Below are 13,118 nucleotides of genomic sequence, written 5' to 3' on the forward strand. Positions count from 1 at the left end.
GGCACTTTCTTGCCCTGGTCTGTTGTAGCGAATCCAAATGCAATGGCCAGGCCCCTGCTCCTGTGAGGGTAGTCTTGGGGCAAGGGAACTACAAGGTTCCAGCTGAACGTGGGAATCAGTGGGGATCTTGGCCACCGCGAGGCTGGGATAGTGACCAGAATGTCAGATTCCCTCTCTCCTCCCGAGTGATATGAAAACCAGTGCAGGGCAGGACATGTACATTGTGATAAGGCTAATTAAATGAGCATTTTTTTCATCCCACCTCAGCTGGAGCTTCTGGGTTAATCCTGGCCAGAGCATTGCAGCAAGCGAGTTTTAAATAAGAGTCACCCATACCTCTGGTTAAGTCTACGTTTGCGGAAAGGAAGCAGTCTCTTGACCAACATAAGCATAATATGGGTTTTTCCGGGTACTGCTGCAGTTTAGAGTGTGTGACATTCAGCACAGGACTGCTCCAGCTGTAACATAATAGGAGGCATGGTTGAGCATGGGAAAGGATAAAAGATGACAGAAAGCCTGAAGAAAGGTTGGGAAGACTCTAGAGAATGAGGGCAAGGAAAGCCAGGGTGTAAGTAAGGGCAGGGTTATTAGAGCCTTGCAAATGGAGATTAAGAGCCTGAATTTTATGTTAAGACAAAGGAAGCCAAAAGGAAGATTCAAGGATGAGTTAACTACACTGGCTTAGGGAAAAAGACGGATTCTTCTGGGAAGCAATGAGACCAGTCAGTAAAAAGTACCAGAAATCAAGGCAAGCAGCAGACCTAATCCACAGCAAAGATGTTAGCTGCAGGAATACTGAGAAGGGGAAGAATAGGCTTACTTTTAAAAGCTGTGAGGTACATAGAGACCATGAGGCTGTTCTGTTATTTTTCTCTCTTGTAATGCTGTGGTATGATGCAACTTCCTGGAATAAGGAATAGTTCTGATTTTCCATTTAGCTCCTCTTTAAGTCACTTTGCTACAGAAAGATTATCTTGGTAAATGCCAGATAATACACTGCTAACAAAAAATGTACATTGTTCTGGTCAGGTATAAAGAATAAGTTCTGTAGGGAACAAAAACCATGTGCCACTGGCTAGGCCAGCACTGTGGAAAGTTTTCCTGCGGAAAACTCCCCTAATGCATATTAATCTTGACCAGTAAAATCTTTGACAAAAAAGTCTTTGTGTCTTTTGTAGAGAAACAGTTGGAGATTAACATCAATTGGCCTGAATGGCTGATGGCTTATACTGCGGAGATACTTTTTGTAGGAACTAGGTCCAGCTTTGGCATGGGGCAACAACAAAGATGGCAGTAAGTGTTAAAAGAACCAGGGGAGGCTAAAGAGGGCTCAATGGAAACCATTAGGATCAACTCTTACTCACCTTGTCTATAAAAATAGCACCTGGTGTTAATAAGGTAAAGAGAATGTGGATTTTGACTGGTATGAATACCTGACAGGAAGCTTTTGTCAAGTGGAGGAAAATCTCTGGCCCCTTTCCTTCTGAAGACAGGAAATTAAAACTGAAATGTTGACTTCGGTAGCAAATATATACCTACTATTTAAAGAAAAAGGCAGTGACCTACTTAAAAGTAAAAATCAAGGATACATTTAGATTGGTAATTCACTTTAATAGTATAAACCTCATTTAGGTAGTAGTATTAAGCCACAACAATATAATGCCACATTTAAACAGCATTTAATAAAATGCATAAGCTAAATCATGCACTGCAATACCCTATATACAAACACAACAATGCAAATTCCTCTTCATGACTGAAGACATCGATTAGATATAAAATTCAGATTAAAAAAAGAACATGCTATTATTTTTAAATGCCATCACATATACAAAGCTGATTTCACAAAAGAACCTGTGAGAAAGAAACAGCTTTTGACAGGTTTTAAACCTGAAATTAAAATGCAATGGCATAAATAACATTTTTCTAAATGACAAAGAGCAGAGGCTTACAGAAAATACCCCAGGGAACTATAGCAGACAATTCCTCTTGTAACAGATGGGGTAGTTTTGTAAGAGCTCAGAGCTCCTGGGTATGTCAAATACATACAACAATTATACCATGAAAAATGTGCAGCTTTCCAGTTCTAAAACTGTTTGAACACTGGATTACAATATCATTTGGAGAAGAGATCAATTATAGAAAAATATTTCAGCACTTGAATTCAATTCCATGGATGATAAAAGCAAATATATTATATAAATAACACACTTTTAAAGGATATCCCCCCTTTTTATTTTAAATGTATTAATTCCCATGTTTTTTAAATCCAAAATTCTAGAAATAATTCTTAAAAGGGATCTGTACTTGCTTTACAATAGTAGGTATTTCTAGGAACATTTCTTTATGTGCAATGTGCCAGCTACTGAGAGGTGTTAAACACCTATAATAGGAGTGGTTTTCGGTAGCTGGCTTTCTGGGATCAAATATAGAAACCTGTTTTCACATCCCACCGTTTTTGCAAGAAAATACATTCCCATTTGTATTTATGGGATAATACATTCTCATTTATTCCTATTTGTATTTCAGCACAATCTGTCTGTCAAAATAGGGAAAAGAATCAGTCGTGTTCCATACCTTGCAGTCTTAATATATGGGTTGTTGTTTTTTTAATTCAGTTTTCTCCTTTTAAACAGCTGTTATGCTGATCAATACCTCTATCTATTTCTTAAACTTTACAAGTGCTATTGAAATAAAACAGCATTTAAAGACATTATGGTGTCCTTTCTACTTTAACAGGAAAACAAGCATTATTCAAACAGTACTGATTGTCATGACACCAAATGAAGAGCCATCTCAGGCAGAAAATATTCCTGTTGTTTTCCATTGATTTTAATGGAATTTTTGCCTGCTGAAGAATTGGGTTTGAAATGTTAAAAGGATGAATGTTTCACAAGGTCTGCAACTGAAACAAAATCTACAAACACTTCCTAAATAATATGGCAAGAAACTGAATGCTCTTAGCAGCTTTCGTAGCAAAGATTTTACACCCAAATAGCCAGATCCTGCAAAGACATGTGCTTAAGCTTAACTGTATGCGCACAAAGCATTCCCACTGACTTCTGTGGGGTCTGCTCATCTACTTAAAGTTAAGCACTGTATAAAAGTCTGTTCAGGATTGAGCCCAATATGTGGAAATATACGCTGAGAAAATTCCACAATCATCTTGTCGAATGACAACCACATAAGAGGCACCGAGCCACTTCTTTCCCACCAAGAATTTCTGAAATGTGGAGGTAAACTTTTACAGAAGGCCTGTTAAGTAAATCCGAGTCTGAAAGCAAAAGGAGCAAGATCCATTAAAATATTCCCGTCAAAATATATATATATTTTCATACTGCGGCCTCAATTTCCATGTATGCTCCAAATGCTCAGGTACTGTGATCATCACAGGGGGTTTCACACAGATTGTTTTTATACTCAGATCACTTTTGGGAGGTGGTCTAGTGTGAAACTGGATGTTTGTTTGACAGCTAATTAAAATTACATTACTAAGTTGTTAATCAAAGAAAGAATAACATTAGAAATTGAATCTTATGGGCAAAATCCAAATTAGTGAAGGGAGGGAAAAAAAAAGAAATTAAAAACCATATTAAAAAAAAAAAAACAGAGAAGAAACACAGAGGGTTACATTTAAAGTGTGAGTGTAGTCAAGAGCCCAGTAACTCAATTGCACCATCAAATATAATTAGAAAATAAAAAATATTTGAAAAAGCAGGGACAGAATATGCAATGATTTCATTAAAAACCTGGATGTTACTAGAAACAATAATGCTTAGTACCTCAAACACACCATCAAAATCCAAAAAGAGCCTAAATGTTCACAAAAAATTGGAAACCTATTTAAAAATTTTCTTTTATTTAACCATCACCTCCAGGGAAATTTAATTGCTTTTACTAAACCAGGCAAGATACAGTGAAGGATATTGGTCATAAGTTGTATAAGCCTCTCAATGGTTGAGAAGCGGTGAGAGTGGAACATCTAAGTCTAAATTTTATTAACAATTTGATTTCTTCTAGTATTATCATTGTTGGTGATTTCAGAAGTGGCATGCACTGCACCATCCACTGTATTCTGTTCTGCGGGGTATAGTTCAAAGATGCATAACAACCCTTCTAATTAGCTACTACTGGAGTCTTAAATACTTTCAAGTTCTTACCACATTTCCCACGCTAAAAGAAAGCTCTGAAAAGACCTCCCAGAAGGCTAGAAAAAGCCCCTTCCTGTGTATTGAGAATGTGGAAATATTTACTGTATGCTTTTATTTCTTATTTTTCCTTGGACATTGTAGATTCTATTGACTCAACTGGATGGCTTATCCTGGCAAAATGAGAAAAGGTTGAAAAAAAAATCAAAATCTCAAATGCCCGGTCATTTAAAAAAAAAAAAAAATGGAGACCAAGAACCAAATTCACAGTTGGCTTAGAAACAGATGCAACACTACTTCCCTTCCTTGTGACAACATATTCAACAGAATCCACAGATTTGTTGGAGTGTGACAGGGCTGTGCAGTGAGTATGCAGGGCTGTGGCCTTGATCTTGTGACATTCTAGGCTATTAACCATGCGCCTTTGTGCCTGCACCACTCCAGCTCCTGCAACACTGTTGAAGTTACTGGTGATGCACCTGCTTAAGCCAAGGATGTGTTTGGGCCAACAAATGAAATCTAGGAAGCTCCAGATTAGCAATTCAATCCTAAACTTTCTTTTAACATACAGAACTGTGTGAATACATGGCTACATCTCTGTACATATATACATACACATTCACACTTTATATACACTGTACAGGATAGATTTAGACAGAGAGATATACATACATATACATTCATACACACATACATACAACTATATACATATGCATTAGCTACTTGAGTGGGTTCTGGTATTGGCCATGCAGAAGTGCACAGTGGTGGGAGGCACAAAAAGAAATATAAAAAACCTGTCTGCTTGCTTAAAAAAGTGGGTCAGGGGAAAGACATGAATTTGAAGATCCTAATAAACCAATTTGAAAGCACTTGTACAATGGGCTATAAAGAACATTATATACAGCCATGGATACTCTCCATCACAAATTTAGTATTTCACAAAAGAAGAGCCCTACAGTAAAAGTATTTCTAGGGGTTTCTGATGCTAGTATCTGAAGGCTTAACTTCTTTAAAATCTTTCCCAGGTATTTAATTTTCTGTTGCCTCTTCCTTAAGACAGCCATTTTAAATATTTACCCAAACAAATTTTACAGCTATTAACCTCTACTAAGATGGGTTTGTATCTCACAGCCCAACAGGTGGAATTATGGCATCCTTAGTCAAAAAATAAGTACACCTTAATTTTAAAAGGGCTTGATGAGAATATAAAATATACTTCCTAAATGGCTTGACAACTCCAGAGTCAAAAGGAAAATATCAAATCCCTCTTTATAAAACATTATTTGATTTTAAAATTGCTACTCTTTGTAATGCACTCAACATTTAGTAAGCACTAACAATTTTCTCCCTTCTCTGTTTCATACAAGGCAGTAGGCAACACGACTTCTCTTACTCATGCCACGTATGTTCAGGGATATACTGAGACAGCAGAGGTCCCCAGCTGCCACTTTAGTAGGTCCAAGGGCCCACCATGACAGAAGCAGGCTGGTCTGTTACAACTCTGTGGGTGTGTCTACATGTGCAATACCACTGAATAAACTGCGGAGCGATTGCTCCTGGATGCTGCATTTGCACGTGTACTTGGAAATGCAGCACATTGAGCTGGGGCAGAGCAGCCTCAGCTGGCAGAGGCCCTGGGGATCAGCCTGCCAGCCTGGGGCTGCTCTGACCTGGCTCAATGTGTTGCAGAGGGGCTGGCTGGGGCACAAGGCACAATGTGGGGCTAGCCGGCAGTCAGCCCCCACACTGAAGCACCCTTGTTCCCCAGCCAGCTGTCGGTATCTACACGTGCACTGTGGCAGAGTAAATAACTCTGCCGTTTGATAGTACTTGTGTCTAGCAGTACCATCTTACAGGGGAGTTAATTAGTTTACTCTGTCCTAATAGCGCTGCACTTGTAGACAGTGCTTTACTGTGAAGCTAATTAGTCAACTCCACAGTAAATATTTCATGTAGATGCTCCCTATGAGTACATTTGGAGATGTACCTTGTTGCTCTTTTCCCTACTCTCTTGTAGGGTACAAGAGAAGGGAGGCAGGTAAGAACAAACTTATATCCCCCCGCTTTTGCCTGCCAAATTAGAGGCAAAGAGGATGGGTGAAGGTGAAAATAGAACTCAAAAGGACTCTTTTCCTTCTGCAAGAAGATTTGAACCCACAAGCACTTATTAGCAGACCTGGCAGTGAGTTCCCTAGGCATTATTGCTGTGCTTTTGCTGGCCACCTGCATGGAGGCTAACAACTCACAAGAGCAGCAGTGAAGCAGTAGCTGCTGTGATAAGATCCATAACTGCCATGACTCTCTTGTTTAGGTCAATAATGCCTTTAATGCAGTTGGGTTTGGTGGTGATATCTTTGTGGTTCTGTGAAGGCAGTTGGTCATATGTTTGGTTGAAGCACGTACATCTATATATTTACCAGTCCTCCCTCCCACAACACCTGATAGTGATGGGGGACCTGCTGCTGTTTGCTATATCTGAAAAGTACCTTGGTCACTGCTTGCTTAGGGGGTATCTTTACCTGACAGGTCTTTTCTTCCTAGCGGAACTCCAATCTTGGTAGCAGTGTTAGTCAAGTCTTTAACCCACATGGTACTTTTAAACAACTGACCCTAACTTTCAGTCACTGAAGAATCTCACCAGCTCTCTGCCTACTTAGGAGGTGAAGGAGTATACTAAGCAACTGAGCATCTTCAGTGCAGTACCCAGAAGTATTCCAGAGCTCTGTGTGCTCTGGCAATGGAAGAGGCGCAGATGTAACTATTACACAACATCTGCCAAAGAAAAAGTGTTCTTATAACAAAGAACAGCCATGTGGGATCCTTTTTATTTATTTTCTGCAGCCAAATTCAGGGTCTCTTTCACTTCTTGATAGCACCCTTCTAAAAATTCTGGCCTTGTTTCTCTTCTACTTTCTATCAGTCCCTACAAAGTAGCCTCACTTACAACCAGTGTAAGTGAGATGTAAATCAGGACCTTGCCTTCTGATCTGATCCCTGCTTGCTGCTTAGTAAGTTAATGAGAGTTAATTAACGAGAATCATTTTTACTTAGAATTTTTAAATAAGCCCGTTTGCTTTGGGGACATATAAAGTAAAACCAATTACAAGTCGTTCAAAAACAGACCACATTTAGCTTTATCCAAACTGACCTTTCATGGCTTTCAATAACTATTCCTTTATACTAACATACAACATCCATATCCACTGCCTTCTTGCAAGAGTAGGAAGACAGGAAGGCCTGCATGGCAAGCTCTGGAAGTCAATGGAGTTCAGGAATACTGGACTATTATTATGCTCCGCATTTCACAGCATTTCAGCAATGTGGAATTTCAGGTTTTGTATGAACCAATTCTTACTGTTGTACACAGATGGGCAAGTTTAGATAACTAATCAAGTGGCTTATGATGAGCTTTTTCTTTTAATTTTAACTTTAAAAGCAGCACAGTCAGGGCTTAAAAATTTAAGAAGGCTAACTTCAGACACTAGGAAGAACTTTAGTTGGATGTTGCAGTTTTGACAATTGCTAGCAGTTTATGAGATTTGGCTGCAGATTTTTTCAGGTCATATTGCGTTTACGTAAAAAAGCCACTGTACCAAATATAAGACACAACAGAAGTTTTCCCAATAATCTTGTAGCCACTATCTTAAACAAAAAATAAAGCAAAATATTCCCTATTCTTATTTACAACACAAAAGTGCAGCTTGTGCTTGTAGGGAAGTGAAATGGACTAGAAGCCAGTGAGGGAAGCCAGTCTATTCTCACTGTGCAATCACTGAAATATAGAAAGGAGGAACAAAACAAACTATATGGCAAAAATGCCACTTTTCTAATATTTTTTGGCAAGTGCATTATTAATAACAGAAAAAGAATTGGGAAAAAAATACAGGATCTGATTTTATGGCACAGGCCAAATGCAGAGAACACAGGTCAGTGGCGTGAACTGATGGCTTAAAGTTCACTTTTGCACTCCTAGCCTCACCCCTTCACGGACCATTTTCCTCTTGTACTGTTAGAACAGCCAGAGAATTCTACTGAATGCAAAGGGCTGAAATACCATCAAAGGAAGATTAGCCAAGGAGGGAATAACTTGGTCATGTCCATTTTTCCTAGCTATGCCCCTTACCCTCACTACCCTTGCAACATGTAGTAGTGTAAGATCCTCTCTATTGGCTCTAAACCTCTGGAAGATCATCCTTACTTTAGGGTGGTCCTTGAGCCATTTAGGATGGTTTTACAGATACATCAAAGAAGGCCCAAGCACTGGAGAATGGCTCACTATTTTACGTGGCAGTATTTTTACTTTCCCTTTCTCTCTCTTCTATACAGGCACCAATTCCTTGGCTCAATCCTATGTTAGCCCATTAGCAGCATGCAAAGCAGAAGCACAAATCTTATTATCCCCATCTATCCTATTACTGATAATTTGTATTTGAGACAACTAAGATTTGGAACATCTCCTAAGCCCTGGAACACAACATCTGGTGTCCAGCTTTCTATCACCCAAACTGTTTGTCTTTGAATCAAAACAACATATGCTTGCAGAAAACACTTTTTGTTAACGGCCTAGGGGTTAACTAAGCTTGGATCTGACTTGCTCCACCCAGCAAAGCATGCCAGTAACGCTGCGCAAACAAAAGATTCAGAGGAAAAGGTGATAATTTGGGATTCTTAGAGTGTAAGGATGGAACTGCCTCACTCTAGCCATTAAATGCAATCACACCTTGTAAAAATGAATCCTACACACCAGCTGGATTGTGATAGCTTTACTCACTCTGAGGCCAAAGAGATTATTTGCAGAGCAAAGGGACTATCAGATGCACCACAAAGGATATGGCAATGTGGTCCCATGTTTTTAAGATGTGTACTATAGATGCAAACAGAGCACTGTGGAATTTACCATTTTAGATTTACAAAGTTTAAGAGACACATTTTCTGTGTCATTGCATCTAATTGTGCTCCCAAGATTATGATTAGCTGCTGATGTGTGTGTGCGCGTGTGAAGGGTTTTTTTCATTTTTTTCTTTTTCTGTAAAATAGTTTCATATTGAAAAACTAGGGAAACAAAACAAATGTTAGAGTATTTTCAAGCAGAGAAGACTTAATTACAAACTGGGCTCATCTTCACCAGAAAATAAGACTCTTTCCCTAGATAAATATACATGTCCAAACAAAATTCTCATGAAAAAAGTTTCAAGTTTGTAATAAAATTTAGAAAAACTTTGATTTCCAATGGTTTAGTATATTCTGCGTATATAACTGTTTCACACTCCATTACTAACAATGCTTATTTGACTGCTTAATGTTAACAACACATTGTAAGCAGTTAAACTACATGATCTGCTAATCTTTTGCAGTTTAATAAATTCAAAACAGTTCAATGCATACTACTTTTCTTAAAAAAGAAGTTATACAATACACCTTTAACATTTGTTTTTTGCACAAAAATGGCCATAATGCTTCTGTGAAATTTTATTTCCAAGGCAAGTATTTACATGTTAAAATACAGGCCACAACTAATTTTTAAGGCCAAATATAAATCCTTAAAACACAAATTTTATACTGGAAGAGCTGACACAACCCTAAAGAAGTGATGCTTTAATATGGTGGCTCACAATTAATTCTGCATTCCAGTTGTCTTAAGCATGTTCAAAACATGGAAGTGTCTATCAAGTTAAAAAAAAAAATCAAGAAAAAAAAATCAACAAGTCTGTTTACTATGACAAAAACCTGGGGAAGAAGGTACAACAGAGGTCTGCACTTACACTGCAATCTCTTTATAATATCTTCTTGATAGCCAAGGTTTCTGAATGTTATAAAGATGGTGATTGCAATGATGTTTAATGCATCCAGGAGCTATAAAGTCTTTTGTGACAAAATGAATGTTATAAATGAAAACCTTGAAATGAGGGGAAAGGGTACTAGAAGAGGGCTCTTACTACATTAAAAGCCTTGTCTGAAGTTGTTCAAGGTCCTTTGGCTACAATCAAGAACCTTAAGAGAGAGACAAATACTAACCCTGCTGGAATGTGTTTCTAAATCAATGTCCATGCCAGAAGCAAAAGAAGTGCTGAATTCATTACGTATATTTTGTCACATACAAGTATTACAAATAAAAAATGCCACTACCAGGTAAATTCATTAAAAGTAATTAATGAATATAGTAAGCAAGAACCAGATTAATGAAGGTATAATGTGACAAAAATGCATTTTTTGTAAATGTCGTTTAAAATATTTAATGTCAGTATTAATAAATTACACTAAAATAAAAGCAATGCTAGCAGGATATGGTCAATACTAGAAAACATCTTAATAGGTCACTACCCTAGCTGAGGAAAGGTAGTTAGTACTCTAACACCAAACAATCGGTCATTAACTGCAATTGCACACGATTGAATACAAACCCAACCTATACTTCAATTTGGAACTGAGTCATAGGAGGGCTGGTAGCACTGCACAGGCAGGAACACTCAATGCCTGGCGGGGGGGACAGGGATGGGGACGGGGACAGGGACAAAAAAGAGAGAGGGAGAGAGGGAGAAAGCGAGAGTGAGAGAGAGTGCGCGTGCCTTGGGTTCAACACTTATCTCTCTAGCTGACAACAGCAGCATTCTGGGCTCAGAATTGTTCCTTTGGCTGAAAGGGTGGTGAGGGTGGTGCAGGACCACTGAAAGAAGGAATGAATTTGGAAATACATTAAGTCTATACACTGAGAGGAGTGCGCAGATCTAGGTGGTAAGGACTGCTTCCCTGCCAGTTAATGATTGACTTCCCCCCACAATCAAAAGGTATCTGAGCAGAATAAAGTTTGTCATGACTATGTAAACATCAGTGTCAGGCTGAACTGAAACATCGTGTTTCAACATTGCTATGGCAAGAAATTGGTATTTTGCCTTCCAGTTTGGATAATTTCTGTATCATTTATTGCTGCTGCTAATTATGCTATAGTTCTTATGCTTGTGTCATGCTGTCCATGAACCATATTTTCACTAATTTAGCTGAGCTTAGTGCTATATAATGTAGAAATTTGCTTTGAAGAGCCACATTGCTATTAAATTCATAACATTATGAACAGTGACGTTTTGTAGAACAGATGATTGTCTCCTGTAGCCGTCTACATTTTCACAGAAATCATTAGCATTATGACCAAGGACATCTGCAGTTTTTCATTTGCTCTGCTCATAAGCAGGATGATGACATTATCGCTTTGATAAGAAGTGCTTACAAAGTGCTAATATTATACCCTGGTAATTATTAGATATTAATTCCAAGGACATTTTAAATATATACATACTGTTCTCTTTTTTTTTCTTTTTAGCATTTTTAATACTAATCTCTGACATTATAAAACTCTATTTTTGCCCATTGATAATTTCTAAATACAAAGCTCATTAAAAGTATGTTTAGGAATCTATACCCTTTTGAATGAAAGGCATCAAAATGTTCCTTGTGGCAGAAAAGGGTCCTAATAGGTCTTTTAATAGCTGTTTATATTTTGTCAAAGGAGGCAAATAAAGAAGGTGCAGTCTGATAGGAAACTGGTAATGCGTTGGAAATAATTGTACATACCAAAGTGTCATTTTTAAAGTTTGTATCTCTTAATTGTGTAATTTTATGAAAATTACTTTGATCCATCAATATATGTTGTTCCCACTATGCCGACGTGCCAGTTATTTGACCATTATACTCTGCTGTTTCCATTTTGAGGATGTAGGGGATTATGCTGTCAATTGGAACATTTCCAATGAGACCAGTAAAAAAAAGTTCCTCAGTAATGCTAGAGCTCATCAGTCTAAGTGCTGGCAGGCGAACTAGAATCCGGGCAAGCCTGGAAAAGAAGTTCAACAGATTATAAAAATACATAATTCAAGTTAACCCAAACTGCTTCACTCTTAAAGGGCTGGATCTGCTTTTATTATTACAGTAACTCATGAGTGGGAGTAAAGAGGCAATTTAAGCTAATTTAGCTATCACAAAAGAATGTCTATGTTAATTCTTCCACTCTGCACGTACAATGAAAAGCCACAATCTTTTTTTAGTGGTTCTCCTGTGAAAAGGATATATTAATATTACACGTGTGTATATAAACACACAATTCTCCTAGTCTACTGTTGGAAATTCCCAGCTTTGAAAGTAGTTCAGAGCTAAAGACATCTCATACTTAGTAATGAGGCCATTTTCCTGTTTTTAAGAGCAAAATGCTTAATTAGGATTTAAATCATCTATACAGCATCACTTTCAGTTGCCTAGCAACTTGTTAATGACAAACCGATAGCAGAGATTGAGCATGCACAAGAAAACCAGAAAAATCTGGTTTTGGTGAGAAAGCGGCTTTGGGGCGACCACTTTTACACTAGCCCCAAACTCCATGTTTAGTTAATGTAGAAGGACGCTGACAAGCATATAAACATGGAGAAACACACTGTATATCACCCATGACATTCTAATACAGTTTTAGTTGACAGTATCTCTGACTGTCTGTCTGTCTACTGTGTTTAAAGGGCAATCACATGACTAAAAATGAAAAAAGAGGCGTTTCTTGACAAAATCATTTATATCACCTGCTTTGCTGATTGAAAGATTATTCCAGCTTCTTAAACAGGTGTTAAAAAATCTTTGTAGAACCAATTCTGCTAACACAGCATTTTTCATAAATGTTATAGTAAATCTGCAAAATGACTGAAGCTTTCTGAGGGCAAAATGTTAAGTAATTTTGCCACTACCTGCCTGATTTGTGCCATCATTCAAATACTAAGACTGCAAGTATTCAGACTTGTACTCTGAATTCATCCACAAGTAAATAAGGGTAAAAATTGTACTAATTACAATGAAGGTCAGTCTTTGGGAAATTTTACATATTTGCCTTTCCTTATTCTTTATCAAGTAATATAAATACATGAAATAGGTTTTAAAAAATTTTCTTATAGTACAAGTTCAGTTTTCTGGCATGAACCTGGAATATTCAGTCTCTAT

General features: G+C 37.8%; 1 protein-coding gene across 3 annotated transcripts in view; it reads right to left on the bottom strand.

Moving 5' to 3' along the window:
* Positions 1 to 1,590: 1,590 nt before the first annotated feature.
* The window catches only part of NR2C2 (nuclear receptor subfamily 2 group C member 2), a 78,823-nt gene continuing 67,295 nt past the window's right edge, over positions 1,591 to 13,118 (bottom strand). For all 3 annotated transcript variants that reach the window (XM_059716018.1, XM_059716016.1, XM_059716017.1), the window contains one exon: positions 1,591 to 11,973. In XM_059716018.1, the coding sequence (XP_059572001.1) occupies positions 11,799 to 11,973 (175 nt within the window). In that variant the 3' untranslated portion in view covers positions 1,591 to 11,798. The remainder of the gene's footprint in view (positions 11,974 to 13,118) is intronic.

This window comes from Alligator mississippiensis, chromosome 12 (assembly GCF_030867095.1).
Source record: "Alligator mississippiensis isolate rAllMis1 chromosome 12, rAllMis1, whole genome shotgun sequence".
Taxonomy (NCBI): domain Eukaryota; kingdom Metazoa; phylum Chordata; order Crocodylia; family Alligatoridae; genus Alligator; species Alligator mississippiensis.